Source organism: Sceloporus undulatus, chromosome 2 (assembly GCF_019175285.1).
Source record: "Sceloporus undulatus isolate JIND9_A2432 ecotype Alabama chromosome 2, SceUnd_v1.1, whole genome shotgun sequence".
Taxonomy (NCBI): Eukaryota; Metazoa; Chordata; class Lepidosauria; order Squamata; family Phrynosomatidae; genus Sceloporus; species Sceloporus undulatus.
Window position 1 is genome coordinate 140,514,071 of NC_056523.1, and position 21,008 is coordinate 140,535,078.

Genomic DNA, 21,008 nt, shown 5'->3' on the forward strand with positions numbered 1-21,008 from the left:
TTTTAACATCTATATTGATCTTCTGTTCTTTTAAATGAATGCTATGTTGCTGGTTTATGAGTTTTTAACTAAGTTGGGTGTTGCATTTTAATCTGTTGTTGTTCCCTAACTTGATCCTGAGACATTATTATTATAATATTATTATTATGTTTTCTACTTTACAACAGAGACCATTTACAACAGGTGCACTGAGCACACAATGTGAGGAACACAGGATAGTTTATCGGCATATCTTAGAATTAAAGATTTCAGCGCAAGATATTAAAAACATGTGATGCTTATTTGAGCAAACTCCAAATTCTTAAGCATTTCACATCTACATCTCCCCTACTTTTCAATCATGAAAAACATCCCAGCAAGAGGAACTTTCAGAAAGTTTTGTGATATTCTGAGTAGGAGAGTAAGAGGAGTTTCAGGTTTTTAAAGTTTTTAAATGTTGTAATATACTATCTGTGCTGTATTTTTATTTTCAGGCCCCTTGAAAGCAAACTTACAGGTGATGTGTGGCTCTCAGTGGTTGGCAATGAGTGCAAAGGCAGACGTAAGGGATATCAAATATAGTCTTCTGGCTAGGCTAGGTGGGCTTACATGGGTGTAATCCTCTAAGAATTCGTTTCCATCTGTCTGTCTGAAAGAGAAGTTGGTAGGATGAACTTTTTGTACACTTGAGCCAAATGCATCTGACGAATCAGGCTCAAGTCTACAAAAATTTATGCTACCAACTTCTCTCTTTCAGTTGGTCTTAAAGATGCTGGAAGATCCCTTTGCAGAGCAAAAAGGTGTAGTTCAAGCTAGATCTGCAGTCACTCAACTTTCCACAAGATCAGAAGGAAAGCTCAAGTCTCGATCCTTTCTCAATATCTATGGTACTTCAGTGTTGTTTTCCCTCATGTGTACCAACATGGCTTTGGACCTATTCCTCTCACATACATCCCTGAGGAGTCAAAACAGACCACAGTCCACACCTGACTTGTTGTTGCTGTTGTTATTGTGTGCCTTGAAGTTGTTTCTGACTTATGGCGACCCTCAGGTGAACCTATCATGGGGTTTTCTCGGCAAGATTTGTTCAGAGGAGGTTTGCCTTTGCTTTCCCCTGAGGAGGAGTTGTTGTTGTGTGCCTTCAAGTCCTTCATGATTTATGGCAATCCTAAGGCCCTATCACAGGGCTTTCTCAGCATGTTACATCAGAGAGGGTAGGCCACTGCTGTCCTCTGAGGATGAGAGAGTGTGGCTTGCCCAAGATCACCCAGTTGGTTTACATGGCTGAGCTCGGATTCGAACCCTGGCCTGGTGGCGCAGTGGTTAAATGCCTGGGCTGCAGCCACACACTCACAAACCACAAGGTTGTGGGTTCAATACCAGCCAGGGGCTCTGGGTCCACTCGGCCTGGCATCCTTCCATAGCTTTCTAAAATGAGTACCCAGCTTGTTGGGGCAGTTAATGTACACTTTGTAAACCACTTTGGGAGTGCTTACGTGCACCACTGAAGAGCGCTATAGAAATGTACTTGCTATTGCTGTATTGCTATTGCCTCCCAGAGTCCTCCTCCAACGCTCAAACCACACAACGACAGCTTCTGGCGCCCCTAATAATAATAATAGTAAATACTGTAATAATAGTACTACTAAATGTATTTATATACCGCCTTGTCAAGATTAGTTCAGGGGGGAGGTTGCCACTGCCTTCCCAGAGGAGGCTGAGAGAGTGTGACTTACTGCCCAAGGTCAACCAATGCGTTTCATGGCCGAGGGGGGATTCGAACCCAGAACCCTAAGCCTTGCTCCATTACTTGCCTAGGAGAGGAGGAGGACAGAAAGGCCACCGAAAGCGGCCACGTCGCCTCGACCTCCCTCCTTCTCCTCCCTCCCTCCCTCCCTCACCCACACCCCCCCCCTCCTCCTCCTCCCATGACGCCTTTTACCAGCAACACCAGCAGCCACCATCCGCGCGACGCTTCCCAGCCCGGCTTCCCTCATACAGCGGGGAAGAAGGAGAGGCCACCCGCGGCGCATGCGCACGACCGGAGACGGCTCGCGCTGGGGCCCTTCTTCTTCTTATTCCTCCTCCTGCTGCTGCTGCTGCTGCTGCTGCTGCTGCTGCTACCACCGTTGGGCCACGTGATGGCACCCTGAGAAGGGCGGGGCTAGAGAGAGAGATTGGGAATCACGCCTGGGCTGCCACTGCGCATGTGCGGGGCCTTGTTAGAACGTTGGTGGCGTGGCGTCTCTTGACACAGACTCTGGGGACTCAGAGCGGCGGAAGGAGGTGGGCTGCTCAGATGTTGTCTTTCTCTCTCTCTCTCTCTGAGGGGGATCTCAGTGGTCTCTGCCCACCTTCCCCTAAGAATGGGTCGGGCCTGAACAGTGGCCACCCTCAAGATAGTAATGGGGGGGGGTTCCTTTCTCTCTCTCAGGGTGCATTCACACTTATCTTGTTTGATATTATTATTATTATTATTATTATTATTATTATTATTTATTAATGTTTATTTATATTTCCCGCCTCTCCCACAGATCAAGGCGGGATTACATCAATAAAATAATACTTTAATAGAAGTACCATCAAGAAAACACTAATACTGAACTAACCAACATTCCTATTAGTTCTCCAAAATAGCATTGCATATTGGGGTTATGGAAACTTTATGTGTATTGTTTTATTACTTTGGTTTTTGTAATGGCCATTGGCCAAAAGCAGTAAGGTTTGATATTGATAATATTGACAATGAGGTTTTCTTGCCAGGTTTCTTCAGAGGGGGGTTATCATTGCGGTCCCTTGAGGCTGAGAGAGTGTGACTCACCCAAGGTCAAACACTGGGCTTCCATGGCTGAGTTGGGATTCGAACCCTGGTCTACAGAGCCCTAGTTCAACAAAATACTACACCGCCCTGGCTCTCAGGATGGCTCTACAGCAAGTTTTAGGATCAAATGAATGAATGAAGGCATTCATTCAAGTTATAGAATCATAGAGTTGGAAGAGACCCCAAGGGCCACCAAGTCCAACCACATTCTGCCATGCAGGAATACACTATCAAAGCATCCCCAACAGATGGCCATCCAGCCTCTGTCTAAAGACCTCCAGAAAGAAGACTCCACCACTCTCCAAGGAAAGAGTATGTTCCACTGTCAAACAGCTCTTACTGGCAGGAAATTCCTCCTAATGTTGAGGTGGAATCTCTTTTCCTGTAGTTTGCATCCATTCCTCCCTGTTCTATTCTCTGGAGCAGCACAAAACAAGCTTGCTCCATCATGTGACACCCCTTCAAATACTTAAAAAGGGATATCATATCACTTCTTAACTGTGTCTTCTCCAGGCTAAACATACCCAGCTCCCTAAGTCGTTCCTCATAGGGCATGGTTTCCATACCCACCACCATTTTGATCGTCTTCCTTTGGATACGCTCCAGCTTGTCAACATCCTTTTTGAACTGTGCTGCCCAGAACTGGACACAGTATTCCAGGTGAGGCCTGACCAAAGCAGAATAGAGTGGCACTATTATTTCCCTTGATCGATTCTAGACACTATAATTCATACTGAACTGTCATAGAATCATAGAGTTGGAAGAGACTGCAAGGGCATCCAGTCCAACCCTCTGCTGTGCAGGAGCTCCTAGCACCCTGACAGATGGCCATCCAGCCTTTGTTTACAAACCCCACTACTGTCTGAGGAAGTGTGTTCCACTGTTGAACAGCCCTTACTGTCAGGAAGTTCCTCCTAATGTTTAGGTGGAACCTCTTTTCCTATAGTTTGAATCCATTGTTGTGTCAAACTACATTATTGCTACAATGTAAATACACCCTGAGTCAATATCCCTAGGACTGGGCTGAACCTCATTGTTTATGTCTTAAACTTTCAACACCTCCAACCACCTATTCAGGAAAACAGCCTGAAAAAGAGCTGATTATAAAACAATATCAGACTAAAATGCCCAAAGCTTTGAAAAACAAAACAAAAAATTAAATTGAGATTTAAAAAAAAGGAGGGAAGGAGCGATAATGTGGTCATCTGCTTATCTTATCTGTTGGCTTTAAAGGGGGGCAGGTACACACTGTGTGTAATTATTGTTTCTTTATACCGTACTGTTGATTGTCATGGCACTTTGCAGTAAAACGACCAAAAACAATTGGGTCCTGCCAATGGCATACATTCTAAGATGTATGTTTATACACAAACACTCACAAAGAGAGAAGGAAGGAAGAATAAAACGTAAAACTACAATATATTTGCAAACACATCCAGATAAAATGCAGAACATACAATATAATATAAAACAAATGGACTAATACATGTCATCAAAATGTAAAAGATTATAAAACAATATCAAACTAAAATTCCCAAAGGTTTGAAAAACAAAACAAAAAATTAAACTGAGATTTAAAAACATGAAGGGAAGTAGCATAATGAGGTTATTTGCTTATTTCAAGAGAGAAGAACAAGGTGGACTTGAAAATAACAACAAAAGCCTCTTTTACTTTTTTGTAGCTTCTAGTGAATCAGTGTAGTTTCCAAAGAGACAGAAGAAACAACAGTTTTTTGTGGGTTTTTCAGACTATGTGGCCATGTTCCAGCAGAGTTTCTTTCTGACGTTTCACCAGCATCTGTGGCTGGCATCTTCAGAGAGGATGGTAAGGAGTCCCAAAACAGAAGGTTTTGAGACTCCTTACCATTCCAATACCATTCTTCACCATATCAAGCTTTCTTGCATTGTTTACTGCAGATCATAGAATCATAGAGTTGGAAGAGACCCAAAGGGACATCCAGTCCAACCCCCCTGCCATGCAGGAAATCACAATCAAGACACACACACCCCAACGATGGTCATCCAGCCTCTGTTTAAAGACCTCCAAAGAAGGTGGGCTGTGTTTTTCCTGCCCTCCTACAACCATGTCCTAATGCTGCTGCTGCTGCTGCTGCTGCTGCTGCTGCTGCTGCTGCTGCTCAAAAGCTTCCATCTAGATAAAAGACAAGGAAGAAAAAGGGGATTAAGCAGTTGTAAAAAGATAGTAAAGATTGTAGGTATGCCTGTACTCTGTCAGAAAGGAAGTAAAAGCATTTTTTTAGCAAACAGCCTATAGTGGTTTTATTGTCAGATACTGTTGGGAATTATATTGATCAGATTTTATCTTTGACTAACATATCCTGTTGTTTCAGGATTTGGACTATGAGGATTAACCAGAATACTGTATTGCAAGGGAAGAGGGTGACCCTAGTACCATACACCTCTGCTCATGTGCCAAGGTATGTGCCAGATAACCTTCCTTGTCTCTATTATGAAAGAAAAAACATTGGTTTGAGAGCTCTTTCTTTTAATAATCATGGGAAATAAATTTTAGCAAGACCAGATGTTTGTCCATTCCCGTTGAAATGAAAATCAATGGAACAGATCATTTCTGCTGTCCAGGCCTAAGTTAGTTGCAGATTCTTTGATCTACAAGTATTTAAAGGGTCATGTGTAGAACAGTAGGAGGTTAGCTTTAAGGATGCACAATTTTCACATATATTCATTGAGATATTCTTTTGAGTTCATTCTAAATGTTATGCACACAATCATTGTTCATGTGAGGAAAAAGTTAATGATTAACTTTTTGTCTAGACCACACATACTAAAGAATCATCCAGTAAAAGTACTGTCAAGTGCCTGCTTTCTTACTTGAGAAAACACTCATATGAAATAAAAGACACAGCTCAATCATTTGCATATTTATTCAGATGTTAGTAGCCCCAATGCACTGCATCTCATACACCTGTTGAGTGGCCACCAGTGGATTGGTAAGGCTGGGGGAGGCACATTAGTCCCCTATGAAGCCTTGGAGGGTCGACTCCCATCATAACATCCCACTTCAAAAAAAGAACACTTTCAAAAATTGTCCCCCAAAGGCCATTTTAGATCCAGGAAGGGTGTTTTTAGCCACAGGTTTTGATTTTTAAAGTCCTCTCCTGTCCCTAAAATGATCCAGAGAGTAAAAACATACCAAAAATGCCCCCAACCCTGATTGAGGGCAAAAAAATTCAAGGGATTTTTTTTCGGGGGGGTGTGTGTGAAATTTTTTTGATTTCTTTTTTTAAATTAACCTTAGGGACCTCTAAAACAGCCCTGGGTTTATATTCAGCCTCTGGGCCTCACTTTGCCCATACCTTAGAGATAAAGGCACCAGGCTTTTCTCTGTAAAGATCAGCCTTCTTTAGCACAGGGTTAGGTCATATTTCAACCTCCATGCCACCTTGTCCCTAGGTGCAGGCTTTTACTTTTTTCTCATAGAAGTGGATGGCAAATAATGGTGTTCCAGTGGAATAATATTATTATTATTAATGAGGACTGAACATGGCTGAGCCCAGCCTAAGCCATTTCATACCATCTTCATAGTGTCTTTCTAGGTTATGGTCGTGATCACATGACAGGCATGCTAGAAGAGTCTGGCTTAGTTGTTTATCATTATAGGTTCCAAAGCATAAGTGTTACTGTACCAGTTATCCTAAACATCTAAAATGGGTTCAGGATAGAGACCTTCTTTACCTTTGTACCAATGTGTGTGTGATGTTTTGACAAGGATTATATTATGTTTCTGAATTCTCTCATCAGATACCATGAATGGATGAAATCTGAAGAGCTACAACGTCTGACTGCATCTGAACCACTAAGCCTTGCACAGGAATATGAGATGCAGTGCAGTTGGCAGGAAGACACGGACAGTGAGGCTTTTAAATATTTGAAAGGGCTTGAGGATGAGGTAGTGAGCCCATATATTTATAGTCTGTTTGAAGATCAACTGACATAAAACAGCCATGTGCACTTATGAAACCACAGTATGAAACAGATTACTTCCATGTTACAGTTCAAACTCCTGCTTACATCCACATGGTACTGCTCAGTAGCTGGGCTATGAATATTCAAGTATCCCAAATCCTGTATGGCCATAACCATTTACAGTCGGACATGTTTCGGCGTGCTCCCTTCTTAATGTCCTGGAACCTATCCTCTTTGTTGAGGCTTGACCCAGTGGCTGTAAATAAATGAAAGGAACAGCACTATAAAATCCTCCCTTGTTGTTGTTGTATGCCTTCAAGTCCTGTCTAACTTATGACAACCCTAAGGCAAACCTATCATGGGATTTTCTTAACAAGATTGGTTCAGAAGGGATTTGCCTTTGACTTCCTCTGAAGCTAAGAGAGTGTAACTTGCCCAAGGTCACCCAGTGGGTTTCCGTGGCCAAGCGGGGATTGAACCCTGGTCTCCAGAGTCCTAGCCCAATATCCAAACCACTGTACCATGCTGGCTGTCCCCAGTTAAAGCAGTTGACATTTAAGTCTACATCTGCGTTTCAAGGGAAATTTTACTACATTTAGAAAAGTTTTTATTATTGGATTTATACACTGCTTTCTTCCTCCAAATGAGAACGCATTAGGGATAGTTGGTAACCATTCTTGTTGAACCTTGCTTCCTCTTCCAGTGAATTGCAAATCATTTTAAATATTCTTTTCAATTCCCCAGAATGCACATTCATAGTACTTGATACAGATAAGTGGTCTAGGCAGAGAGCCACAGAGGAGGAGTGCATGGTTGGAGATGTAAATTTGTTCCTCACAGATTCTGAAGATCCAACAGTGGGAGAAATTGAAATCATGATTGCAGGTAACCTAATAGTTCTATGATTACAGCTCTATCTGTCTTTCACTATTGAGTCATTTGTAGTAATTTATTGAAAGTTAGTTCTGTTAGGCCCAGTACACACGACCAGGAAGTGGTGTCCTGGCGGCAATAGTAGGGCTTGGGACCGTGCACCAACCACACGGTCCCGAGCCCTACTACATACAGGCAGCACACACAGGGGGCATGTTGATGATGTGAGGGCATCTGAGTGCCCACATATCTCTTCCAAGAAGTGGCTTTGTAAGAGCTGTGACGCAGCTCTTACGAAGTCACAAAAAGGAGCCGCTCTAGGCGGCTCCTTTTTTGCTGCACAGCAGTGCTTTATCGTTTGGTTGATGCAGCAATACTACGCAGCAAAAACAGGTGGCATTTTCCAGCCCATCTGTATCAGCCCTTAATCAGCAACAGCGTGGCCTACATGTCTCTTCTTGATACATTAGTGAAAGATTAACAATAGCTGTGGCTATATTTTGCCACTCCTGAACTTTCAGAAATGAAACATAGCTCTTAACAAACTGTTTCGGGTAAGCCTGAAAGGAAGCCTTATTTTTTGTTTCTTATTTATTTCTATCTGTTCCAAGGGTGGTACTCATACAGCCCTTTAAATGCAAGTTCTGCCCTCCCTACTCAGCATAACAGTCCCATCCTTTGGTGATGGATACTGGGAGTTGCAGTCCAACACTTGTGGAGTCCTGCCTGATTCCTTTTTGACTATCTTGCCCTAAATTAAAATCTACTACGTTTGACTATCCTGTAAAGAAATATTCACGTGTGGTTAAGATGAAAACCGTGTACTCCCTACTCAGCTACAAAAGGATCTAGAAGTAAGAAGGTTGTGTTGAATATGAAAGAGTCATAATCTAGATGGACAAAGAAGTGAAATGCACTTGGTAGTATTTGTTCTCTCTTTCAGAGCCCAACTACCGTGGCAGAGGCTTTGGCAAGGAAGCCACACTAATCATGATGTCTTATGGTAAGAACCGCTAGTGTTGAGTGAATTAGTGTCATGTTGAAGATTCTGCATATCTGTGGAGGAAAGAATAAGCAAAGGAATATGCATGCTCAAAAATGATAGATGGGAGATTAAATAGAATGTGGTCTCGAAACTGCAACTATTTTTAATGGAGATTGCAGAGAGTGTAATAAACATAAAGTGAAAGAAAGATAGCTATCTGTAAGAGGATCTTAGGGGTTGTTTAGACCTGTTCTTTGGCCGTCTCCAATCCTTCTTTGACAGGTACCTTATTCACAGGTCAGCCATTTTGCTTCTACTGGTAACAGTGGAATATCCATTGCCATAAGCAGTATAGGTATAAGACATTGTCTCATACTGAGTCAAACTAGTGATCTTTATAGCTCAACACTGCCGGCACTACTTGGTAGTTGTGTGCTGAAATGTTGGGGAGGTATCTTTCCAGCCCTACCTGGAAATGCCAGGGGATGAACAGAAATACATTTTTCTACTGAGGTATAGCCCATTCCCCAAATTAAAGTGACATTTATATACATTCTAATATTTTGTCCTATAGGAATGACACATCTTGGACTTACCACCTTTGAGGCTAAAATTGGATTGGAAAATGAAACCAGTATTGGCATGTTCAAAAAGATTCATTTTAAAGAGGTATGGTATTTTTCATATGATAAATAACTATTTGAATATATTGCTGTTATTCTAGAAAATGATTTTAATTTTGGTTATCTTTTGCACTGTTCAGGTGGGAGTAAATAATATCTTTAAAGAAGTGGTACTGAGAATGATTGTGAATGAAGAAGAGAGGCAGTGGCTGCTTCAACAAACTAGCCATGTGGATGAAAAAAATTACAGTCTCATGAAACTACAGACTCAGATTTGTGACAGCTGACAAGGCTGATCTTCCTTTATTTGGACTGTTGAAGGATGGGACTGTCTTCATTCAAACTCAAATTCATGGGCTCACTCCACAGCATTTGTGATAGACAGACCGACAGGAGAGAAGGCTATATTGGATCATAATTCAAACTGTCTTGTTATTACTCAACATATTCTGGTTACATCCTGTAAAAATGAGAAATCAGGAACAACTACACCGACGTCCATAATCCCAGTTGAAAACAATATAATTAGTGCTCCACATTTCTGGTGGTTAGGGGCGTAGAACCTCAGAAAAACTGAAAAAAATACAAATACAGTGAGCAGCACCAAAGATGCCAGCAAGGCCTGGGTGTGAGGCGCACGCTCCTCAGGCTTATAGAATCACAGTATCATAGAGTCAGAATTGACCACAAGGGCCATCCCAGTCTAACCCCCTGAGTAACAGGAATTCACAATAAAGTTCTCCTGAAAAATGGGGCCGCCAGACAAACCAGGCTGGCCCAGTTGCCGCAGGGAAGAGCCGCGGCATTTCCCAGGCCCAGGCGGCCCCCAGCATCCCTGGCACAAGGATGCCAGGGCCAGGATTGACCCGGGCAGGCGGAAGGGGAGGCACTTCCGGCCCAGCACTGCGGACTACAGGTCCCAGCATGCCTCAAGACCCGGAAGTGCCCCTGATTGGGTAGTGTCATAACACGGCGCCACCTGGGATTGGATGGGAGGCCGGGAGGTGGGACTGCCCCTCCTTCCCAGCCTCCCATTAGACGCCTGGCCTATTTAAGGCCACGCGGCGCCCAGGCCAGCGCCACTGCCACGAGGCTTGCCAGGGAGGAGGACGCCTGGAGGAAGAGTGCAGCGGGACGGCAGAGGAGCACCTTTAGGACTGCCGCCACTGCTGCCCCAACCCAAGCACGGCAGTGCGCCCTCCCCCTCCTGGGGTTCCGGCCGCTGAGGCGTGCTGCACCCGAGCGGCCCGGTTTAATAATATTTAATAATAATAATTATTATTATTTATTTCTAACCCGCTTTTCCAATAGATCCCCCTTGCTTGGACAGGGCCAAACAGGCGAGCCTCCCTCATTGCTTGGGCCACAGGTTCCTCCTGCCCACACACCCCGCCTCTGCATAGGGTGCCTATTGGGGGGCCTCCCCTCCAGAGCAGGGTAGTTTCTTGGCCTGCATTATATTTATTTACAGTACTCCACTGAGTTTATTTCATATTGAAGTGCAAAACTGGCAGCTGAATGCATATTATCTGCAATATTCATATCCACATTCTGTCCACCTCTGGAGGCTTAGATAAGGGAAAGACACATCATCTCATTTCTTATATATTTATTGGCAAGAGTAGCATTTGTTTCACTTATGATTTGCTCATCTGTTCCATGTGCAGACGTACAGGAACTCACACTTTTGGCTTCTCATATTCCAAGATTACATGCCAAAGCCAAAGGTGTGGAGGTTTTTCGTCTCCTTTTTGCTTTTTAACATTTTTTAAAATATTGTTATAGCAATATTTGGCAAAAACATAGACATTTCTTTAAAAGTAGTAAGACTATGTCAATGAAAAATACTTCTTTTCTTGAATATTAAGAGGAGTCTCTAGAAGTAATTTCACAGCACAGCTTTAAAAAACAAACAGATGCTGCCCCTTTGACTGCAAACAGGGTATAGCTGAGTGATTTTAGAAAGAACAAGTGTTTCTGTCTGAATGCTTGTTCTCTTCACCAAGTACAGTGTTCACTAAAGTCTGTTTGATCCAGCATACATTCTTGTTTAGCACAAAAGGAAGGAAGGGTAATCTAAATGCTGCATTTAGTTACAGATACATTGCAGTAAACCAAGTTCTGCATCTTGAAACTCAAACCTTTCTGTCATTCATCTCAGCTTAGCCTGCTACTGATCACTATATGCACACAGTCTAAAATGGGAAGAAAAGATGGGCAAAGCATTACACTAACGTTGCTCTAGTAACTTAGCTAATATACAATTGATAATAGAAAAAGGAGAAGGAATGCAACAAAACAGGTATGAAAAAAAGGTTTTGCAGATTTTTTTTATTTGTGCATGTTTTTCAGGTGAAAAGGGTTAATGTCTACAGCTTCTATGGTGCCCAGCGGTCAGCATACAAAAATGTAAAAGACTATTCACAAATAAAAACATAAGCCCAACCTATAAGAAGTGTTTCCAGAGTTAGTGCATATCATGACAATTCTGCTTACACACAGAAATTACTGCAGAAATAAATAGAAATGTCCTGTAAAAAGCAGCAATTTCATTATCTTGTAAACTTTTTTTTTGTTTTTATAATACAGCACTGTTCAAAATAAAATCCCAAAGGGACGGTAGTTTCTCACTGCGGCCAAGACATGCACCTCCCTCAGCTGTGTTGGTCCAGTTGTCCTCCTCCTTCGACCCTCGGTTCTGCTTTTAGTCCAATGTACAGCAGTCTTAGAAAAGGTGCTTGCGTTAGTTCACCTCACCATGAAGTGGCCATTTATAAAATTTCTTTCCTGCTTTCAAACACAAATGGATAGATCTGTTCCACTGCCGTAGCAACAGCCTTTACATTTGGCCCTGTAACTGTGATACTTCCCGTTGAAAAAAATCTGTAGAGTTGCTCTGAGAGATTTTATTCTGTAGCACACTGCAGGGAGAAGCTCTGGTTCATAACTGGCATGTGGTCTGTTGTTTTTTGTGAATTCGGGCAATCTGATTTCAAAGGGCATGTTGCACACTGCTAAGATGTCGACAACTTTAAAATCTGTAAAAATCACCTGAAAACTTCTTCACTTGTAGCTCCTATGCAAATTACTTTCCCTGAGGACCAAATTGTTGCCGTAATCCTGGGTTTTCTAAGTTTCATTAATACTTTCCCAACATCACGCTTGTATATCACATTTGCTCCCTCTAATGCAATCTTCCTCAGGTTTAAATGACATCTTGTTCGGAAGAAACAGACTACGTTTATGATTATAATATCTAATGCAACATCGCTGTCTGCATCCATTGGGTTGACTTAGAATACAGATTCCTTCCATGATACCATAAAAGATCACATCCACAATCTCTCCTCCGGGGCTCCGTCGTCGTGGCTTCGCTGGGAAACCGTTAAGCGCCTCGCAAGGCAACGGTTTACGCTGCTCACTGGCCCTCCCTCCATTAACAGCGCCTCCTGGCACGGCTTCCTGGCTCCTTTATTCCCTTCCAACCCGGTTTCCCAGCAACCCGCCTCCGCTTTACTGTTCCGGATCTCCCTCAGGCCGCCACCGCGACACAATAAGGCCTGCATTATATTAGCGGGCTATAGCACATCATGCCACCTAGGGCCAAAAAAGGCCAGGGTGAGGCCCCCACAACAACAGCCAAGGGTCAGACTGGACAGCCTTGCAAGGCACAGTCAGATTTGCCCCCCAAGCAGAGACAAAAGAGACCTTCCAATGTGGCATTTCAGGAGGCCTCCCAGCCTAAGAGGAAGCGCACACAGACATCAGCGGCACCTAAACCACCTGCACGGAACGAGGCCCTTGTGGGCTTGCAGCAATCCATTGTGGAGTTGATTAAAGAGGTTCGAGAAGGGAGAAGCCAGGTCCAGACCGATACCAAGAAGAAAAAGTGGACTTGGAGAGAGTCCTCATCAAGCAGTACCAACTCCACGGGTTCGTCGTCCAGTTCATCCTCGACTTTGTCCTCCACCAGTTTGGTAATCCCAGTCCCTCCTGCTTCCCCTCCTGCAGCTAGCAAGCGCAAGGGACACAAGGACAATTGAAATGTTGAGAGGCCTGCACAGGTCCTGGTTCCAGCCCCTGGTGATTCTTCTGTCGTGGTTGGTGAGTCCTCACGGGCCTCCTTGAGCAAGGACCATTACTGGCTAGAAGGGGCGCTGGTCCCAGGCATGCCATCCTGGGCCATCGAGCGCCGTGCCCACCTCCCGGGACTCCCAAGGGGTTTAGGTGGACCAGCAGGTTTCCGGTTGTCAATAAACTGCTGAGCCCAATAACTATTGGCAGAAAAACTGCTGGGCTTATAAACCAATTCTGGAATATAGCAGAGTAGCTGACAAATTTGCAGAAACGTGGTTCACAGTCTTCAGTGAAGATGACAGGCACTGGATGTCTTCCAGAAGTGAAGGAATTGCAGGAATCTCAGGAACTCTCCAGCAATCGCTGCTGCTCCGGCTCCATCTGAATAAACGACTAGAGAAGCCAGGCTCCCGAAAGTGCTATCTTTATTTACAGAGTGCTAACCATAAATCACCAATGCTACTATACAGATCAAACGAATACCAACTCCTACTCAAAACCACAAGCAATTACTGGAAGCCCTTGAGTTTTTATACACTCCAGACCATGCGGTCTCACAAACTCAGCCACTTCCTGTCCCACACTGTAAAGTGTCCTCCTGTCCATGCAGACACATGTTTCATCATCCAGGCTTTGCTGCACATAGGCAAACAGAGTGACTTTGGGCCTATGAGCATCAGCTGTGGCTAATTAGCCTTGTCCTTCTGGTGCTGGATGCTCATGGTCAGACACACACATCAAAGCATTTCTGAGTTTGCTGGCTTTAACCCTTAACACCGGTCTCCCTAGATTTTCTAGAGGTGAAAACCCTCTGGGCATTCATCTCCACAAGAAAGTTAGGAGAAAGATCCTTAAGGGGTGTTTTGTCGATGTGTTCACTCTACTTAGGCCCAAAGGGGAGGAGGTGGAGGCAGTGACATGCACTAAAAAAGACAAGAAGGGCCCCAAGGTCCCACCAGTTGAACGCACCTTCATGAACTGGGTTGAGGGCTACAGGGTTTTCATGGTGGTCATCTCCATGGCATACCCTGAGAAGGGGTGGCATCTCACCAGCCACATGCTCAATGTCCTCTGGGCATGGTCCATTGGGGGTGACGCTGCGGCCATTGCCTATGACACTGCATTCCTCCAGAGGGCTTCTCAGAGTGGTTCTGATCGGTGGGACCTCATAGAAAATGACATCTGGCTGTTGGAGGTGGAGCCCCATGTCAAGCCCAGAACCTCTGCCAGGTGGCTGGGAAAGAGGGATCCTAAAAGGTTGGTTTGCTGGGAGTTTAACACCGGGAAGTGTGTCCATCCACTATACAAGTTCGAGCATTGCTGCGAACTTTGCTTTGGTCCTCATGCCAGGCTCACCTGTGCCCACACCTTTGCTTCCCAGCAGCCCTTTCATTCGGGATGCATACAGAAAGAAGGGAGCCCCTGGCTCTGATGCTGGAAAGGTGGGGAGTCCCTAGTGAGCCAGCCCAGGCTGCCTCATCCTGCTTTGACCTTGCCCCCTCACCCATTCGCCCTGAGGCCTTGATCCCATTGCTAAATAGATACCCTAACAAGGGCGCTGCATCTTTACTTGCCCTTGTTTCACTCAGGGCGTTAGGATCCCAGCGGTGGGGCCAAGGCTGCCGTCCGATGCCCGCAACCTAAAATCCACCCGTGACATGCCACAGGTCCTCCTGGACAAAGTAAATAAAGAGCTTTCTGCAGGCAGAGTGGCTGGCCCTTTCCCCTCTCCCCCCATGGCTAACCTCAGGGTGTCCCCGTTGGGCGTGGTCCCAAAAAAGACCCCAGGTGAGTTCCGACTTATTCACCACCTTTCTTATCCACCAGGCGAGTGGGTCAACAATGCCATCCCTCCCGAACTTTGTTCTGTCCCTTATACCACCTTCGATCATGCCGTTAGGTTGGTCTGCGCCTGCGGACGTGGAGCCCTCATGGCCAAATGCGACATTCAATCAGCCTTCCGTCTGTTACCAGTTCACCCCGATGATTTTTGCCTCTTAGGTTTCAAGGTCCAAGGCCAATGGTATTTCGACAAGGCCATGGGGTGCTCAGTCAGCTGTTTGGCCTTCTAGACCTTCAGTACCTTCCTGGAGTGGGAGGTTAAGCGCAGGGCCACCTCCTCCCTGGTTACGCATTACTTAGATGATTTTCTTTTTGTGGGCAAGGCGTGCTCTGATAACTGCGCCAGGCTTTTGGCCACTTTCCAAGATCTGGCCAGGGAGCTGGGAGTGCCTCTGGCACCAGGTAAGACCCAAGGCCCCACCACATCCCTCACTTACCTGGGCATTGAGCTTGACTCCGTGGCTGGGGTGTCACACCTCCCCAGGGACAAGCTGGAAGCACTCCATGCCATGATCAGGGCCATGCTTTCTGCCACCAAGGCTTCATTAAAGGACATTCAATCCTTACTAGGGCTTCTCAACTTTCCCCAAGCAGGGCCTTCTGCTCCAGGCTGGCCAGGATCACAATGGGAGTTCAGGCAGCCCACCATCATATCTGCCTCTCCTGAGGCATGCCGTTTGGCAGGGTTTTCTCAGCCAATATAATGGGGTTTCCCTCTGGCAGCGACCATGGGACCTGGGCCAAGGCCTCCAGGTCCACTTCGATGCAGCAGGGAGCCTGGGTTTCGGTCTTTACTTCCAAGGCCACTGGTGCTCCCAGTGGTGGCCTGACCAGTGGGCCCACAGCGAAATTATCCGTGACCTCACCTTTCTGGAGCTTTTTCCCATTGTGGTGGCCATTTACTTGTGGGATGAGGCCTTTGCTAATAAGTCTGTTTGTTTCTGGTGTGACAACCAGGCAGTTGTCACGATTATTAATTGCCAGAGATTCAAGTCAGACAGGGTCATGCAGCTAGTCAGACATTTTGTGCTGCGTTGCCTTCAATGGAACATCACATTCAAGGCCCGTTTTGTCCCTGGTTTGGAAAATAATGTTGCTCATGTTTTCAGGAGGCCAGGTTCCACCAGTTGGCACCAGGAGCAGATTCCTCACCCACGCCTTTCCTGGTGGAGCTATGGGAGGTTGGCAAGCTGCTGTGATGCAGGGAGTCCTGTCATCGGTGGCCCCAGCCACCCTCAGAGCATACAACAGAGCTGTGGCCAAACTGCACAACTTCTTCAGGGCTGCTAAGATCCAAGCTCACTGGCCCATCCAGTCCGAAATAGTACTGAGGTTCATGGTGTGGCTCAAAGAACAGTCTATTGCCCCCCGCACCATGTCTGTTCATTTGGCAGGGATCTCCTTCTTTTCCAGGGCTGGGGGCCACCCCGACCCGTGTGCCTCTTTTTTGGTCAAAAGAACTCTGGAAGGGTGGAGGAGGACTCATGTGGTTAATATAGACGGGAGAAGGCGTATTTGTTTTGAACTCCTGGGTAAGCTCATTGCCCAGCTTCCCCAGGTTTGCAACTCCAAGGGAGAGGTGGGATTGTTCTCTGCTGCCTTCATTACAGCCTTTTTTGGGGGCCTTCAGGGTGGGGGAGCTGGTACCTGCCTCTAGAGGTGACATTTCTGGGTGGTCTCTCCAGCTGGGGGACATCTCTTTTGCAAATAATGCTGTTTGCCTAGCTCTTTGCAGGTCCAAGTGTGACCAACTTGGCAAAGGCTCTTCAGTCATGCTGCAGAGGCTCCATGGCTCCCACCTGTGCCCTGAGTGTACCCTAAAGAACTATGTTGCAGCCCGCCCTCGGAGGGACGATCCTCTCTTCATCCATGCTGATGGATCTCCACTCACCCGATATCAGCTGGTCTCCGTGCTGTGGGTGATGTTAAAGAGGCTTGGGTTGCCGCCAGAGGAATTTGGTGGACATTCGTTCAGGATCGGCGCAGCTACAGAGGCAGCAGGATGCGGATTTGTGGGCATGGTTTCCAGGGCTGCGTAGGCCTGGATCAGGAGGCCAAACAGGACACGGGAGTGCTGAGACCGAGGTGGTGCAGCCATTGCGGGGGCTACATCGCGACAGTGTTCTCCATTGACACGAGACGGATGAGCGAATGATCGCATGTGCGAAAATGCGATAAACCGCATGGGCAGTTTCCAGCTGGGCATTAAGATCTCTATCCCTCTGTCATCCCGAAGCTTGGCTGAGACCAGGCATGTGGGGTTCATCCATCAACCAGGGGTTAATGGATGACAGATCCAGACCTTATGCTGATTGGCCAACCCTATTTGGTTTGTGTTATGGTTTTGTTAATAAAGTTGTGGCTTTTCTCTCCAATTGGGCGTTTGTGCTTATTGAGCGGCGGCTTCCCCTCCAAGGCAAATGGCCATCCAGATTCTATTTAAAAATGCTTAAAGGAGACTCCACCACACTCTGAGCATATTTCACTGTCAAACAGTTCTTATTGTCAGAGGTTCTTCATAATGTTTAGGTGGAATCTTTTTTTCCTGTACCTTGAATCCATTCCTTCATGTCCTGGTCTCTGGAGCAGCAGAAAACAAACTTGCTCCATTCTCACAATGACATCCCATCAAATATTTAAACATGGCTATCATGTTACTCCTTGTACCCAGATCCCTAAGCTGCTCCGTTTCCAGACCTTTACCATGTGAGTCGCCTTCCTTTGGTCCCACTACATCTTCACATCCTTCTTGGTTTGTGGTGATCAGAACTTCACATTGTTTTCTAGTTGAGGCCTAACCAAATCAGAACAGAGTGACAGTATTACTTCCCTCAATCTAGACAGCATACTCCTACTGATGCATTAGCTTTCTTAGCTGCTGCATCACATTGTTAACTCATGTTCAGCCTGTGGTCCACTAAGACTTCTAGATCCCTTTCACATGTATTGCTGTCAAGCCAGGTGTCACTCATCCTATATCTGTGCATTTCATTTTTACTTCCCATATGTAGTATCCTACATTTCTCCTTGTTGAAATTCATCTTCTTAGTTTTAACTCAGCTTTCTAATCTGTTAAGGTCATTTTGAATTCTGATCCTGTCCTCTATGGTATTAGCCACCCCTCCTAATTTAATGTTCTTGTCACAGAGATCACATCCCCCCTCAGCGAGTCATTAATGGTGTTGGAAGCCCAAGCTTTCAATGTTGCTCCAAATGCTTTTTTTAGTAACTACAACAGCCAGGGGTCTAAAGGAAAGATAGTAGGTCTCAAATGTCAAAGCAAATTGTTAACATCACTTGGTTGAGTAAGCTGAAGAAGTATAGTGATTTCACAAGGTACAAGGACATTAGCTACATCTCTGACCTAACTGCAATCAGTCACATTCTAATTGTGGAAGAATATAAGGCATTTTACCCACAAAATGCATTGCAAATTGGAGACAGTAAGTGACTACCTAATTGACTAAATTTATGTGGAGAACTCTTACCATCCAAAATAGCTCAGCTGGCCGGTATTGCACAGGAAAAACTGGTAGAGAAGTAGGATCTCTTCACCACTACAGTAAGATCAGAGATGGATTGTTAACCTGTATTCATTTATGTTTAGCAAGGTTTTTGTCATCTGCAATCTTCAGAATATCAAACTCTTGGGAGCAATGATGTGTAAGGCCTAGGCAGCCCCCCTTTTCCAGGCAAAGGCCATCCTTGACAGGACCATTAGCTAAATTTGCAGGTTTATCTTTACTCCATTGGAAAACAATCTGCTTTCATCCATCTCTGAGAGACAAGCAGATTTTTTCTCATTTTCCCTACCATTTTTAGTCAACATCCTACTTGATGAATCATTTTAATTAAGTTTGTGGCTTTTTAATTAGTCCTAATAATATCAGTGAAATTTTTATTATACTTGGATTGTTTTCTACCTGCAGTAGCATCACTAGGGTTAGTGTGGTAACTCATAGTATCACCCCCATGGACCTCAGTATGGCTCTATGAAATTTAGAGGGTCTTCATAAATTGACAGGTGACTTAAAAGGTTGTTGTGTTCCTTCAAGTCATTTCCAGCTTATGGTAACCCCAAGGTGAACCTATAATGGGTTTCTTTGCAAGTTTTGACAGAGGAGGTCTGCCATTGCCATCTTCAGGCTAGGAGAGTGCGATTTGCCCAAGGTCACCCCGTGAGTTTAAATGACCTACTGCAGTTTCTATCAGCTAGATTGTATTTGAGCTGCTGCTTCTTGTTTCCACTCTTTTAAAAAATAATAAAATGCAGTCTCCTTTTCCTTATTATTGTGTTGAACAAGATCAGCCCCCCTCCAATAACAAGAGTGTCTCCTGGCACCTTAAATTGATCTGCTTCTTCTAGCGTTGTTGGACATCCTCCTTGTGTCCTCCTTCCATGGTAAGAGCAGCCAATCTTGAGCATGGGCAAAAAATAAGGAGAAGAAACAACAAGGCTGGAGGAGATGTAGGAAAAAGAAGCACTGCATCAGGCTGGCCACCTTCTCTGCACCTCCTTTCCCACTCCCTGCTCCTCTTGCTGCCCCTGGCTTTTCTCTTCCGGTTTTGTTCTCAGTCATCCTTCTCATGTCACTCTGCCATGGCAGGAGCTGTTGAGCTTTGGTGTGGGTAGAAAATGAGGACAGCCAACGAGGCAGCAGGGAAATAATGAATCATTGGTACCCTGAGTCTACCCTCTCAGGCAGAGCCAAGACACCAACGATTCCCTTCTTCCCTGCTACAACATTTTCCACCCAGGCTCAGCAGCCACTTTTCTTGCGATGGCAAGAAGAGCTAAGTGTTCCTGCACCCATTCTGATCAAAAGGAGGAGAGCCATTGAGCCAGCCGTGGGCTGATGGGGATGCAGGGAGAGATGGCTGCAGGAGCAATGCTTCCCACCTTCACCTCAGTTGTGACCCGCTTGGAGGATACTGCCTCTGCCAGCAGGTATGGAGAGAGTCACCCGGAACTGGTGACCTTTGCTCTGAGGTGGAAGTATTGGCACCACAGAAGCTTGCAACTCTGCTTCTCTCGCTTCCTCGTGTGGGTGTATATTTTCATTGTGTAGCTGCGTCTCTAGGGTGGTGGTCATGGTGTTGCCCTAGTTAGGGTGACACCTGGTGTCCCCCCCCCCGTGATGCCCCTGGCTACCTGTACTTCTTAATATCATAATGTTCTTTATCATGAATGTACCTCTTCCTGCCGACTTTGATAGCCAGCCGTCTTTTGTATAACCTACTAAACAGTTTTGTATAACCTACTAAATTGTGGTGATGCAGTGACTTAGTGGCTAAAAGCCAATTCTGGTGATTGGAAGGATGGAGTGAGCTCTTGTCACTAGTCCCAGCTTCTGCCATCGTAGCAGTTCAAAAGCATGCAAATGCAAGTAGATAAATAGGTACCACTTCGGTGGGAGGATAACAGCATTTGGTGCAGTTATGCTGGTCACACGATCACCAGAGCAGTCCTTGGACAACACTGGCTCTTCAGCGTAGTAACAGGGATGAGCACCACCCCCTACAATCAGTTACAGTCAAGAGACTGCCTGTTTTAGCTGTTTTTGTTTGTTTTACTTCTAAATAGCCACATTGTACCCATATTAGAAGAACAAGGAGGAAAATTAATCTAGTAGCCACTAGCTACCTCAGAGAGTAGTGGAAGCTTGTTTTTTCACACACTGACCATCTGAAGACCGAATGCACCTACAGTACCATCTAGAAAGTGCAGATATTTCAAAGGCTTGTAATTATGGAAGCTAGGAACCATTAAGAAAACTTAGTCTGAGGGGTTGTCTCCCCATTATCCTCTCGATGGGGAGTCCAGACAACAAAGGGCCCAATCCCTGGTTCTGAAGCAAACTGT

The 21,008-nt window shown here is 45.3% G+C and overlaps 2 protein-coding genes and 1 pseudogene across 5 annotated transcripts in view; 1 reads left to right on the forward strand and 2 right to left on the reverse strand.

The window, feature by feature from the left end:
* TMEM104 (transmembrane protein 104) overlaps positions 1-2,086 on the reverse strand; it is a 93,421-nt gene extending 91,335 nt beyond the window's left edge. For all 3 annotated transcript variants that reach the window (XM_042449964.1, XM_042449965.1, XM_042449966.1), the window contains exon 1: positions 1,922-2,086. The gene's annotated coding sequence lies outside the window, so the exon portion shown is untranslated. The remainder of the gene's footprint in view (positions 1-1,921) is intronic.
* A 36-nt stretch (positions 2,087-2,122) lies between these two features.
* On the forward strand, positions 2,123-11,675 carry NAT9 (N-acetyltransferase 9 (putative)). 2 transcript variants are annotated; one of them, XM_042449978.1, is made up of 7 exons: positions 2,123-2,265; positions 5,152-5,238; positions 6,581-6,690; positions 7,490-7,630; positions 8,562-8,621; positions 9,178-9,272; positions 9,367-11,675. In XM_042449978.1, exons 2-7 carry the CDS (start codon positions 5,162-5,164, stop codon positions 9,511-9,513), a joined length of 630 nt encoding a protein of 209 aa, XP_042305912.1. In that variant the 5' UTR covers positions 2,123-2,265; positions 5,152-5,161; the 3' UTR covers positions 9,514-11,675. The 2 variants fall into 2 exon arrangements, with proteins under 2 accessions (XP_042305912.1, XP_042305911.1); XM_042449977.1 differs by lacking the exon at positions 2,123-2,265 and adding an exon at positions 3,425-3,460.
* A 314-nt stretch (positions 11,676-11,989) lies between these two features.
* Positions 11,990-12,709, reverse strand: LOC121921636 (annotated as a pseudogene).
* Between the last annotated feature and the right edge of the window lie 8,299 nt (positions 12,710-21,008).

Coding starts and splice junctions, on each gene's coding strand:
- NAT9 (XM_042449978.1), top strand. CDS start 5,162: ATGAGGATTAACCAGAATACTGTATTGCAAGGGAAGAGGGTGACCCTA. Junction 7,631..8,561: donor AATTGAAATCATGATTGCAG/GTAACCTAATAG, acceptor TCTCTCTTTCAG/AGCCCAACTACCGTGGCAGA. Junction 8,622..9,177: donor ACTAATCATGATGTCTTATG/GTAAGAACCGCT, acceptor TTTGTCCTATAG/GAATGACACATCTTGGACTT.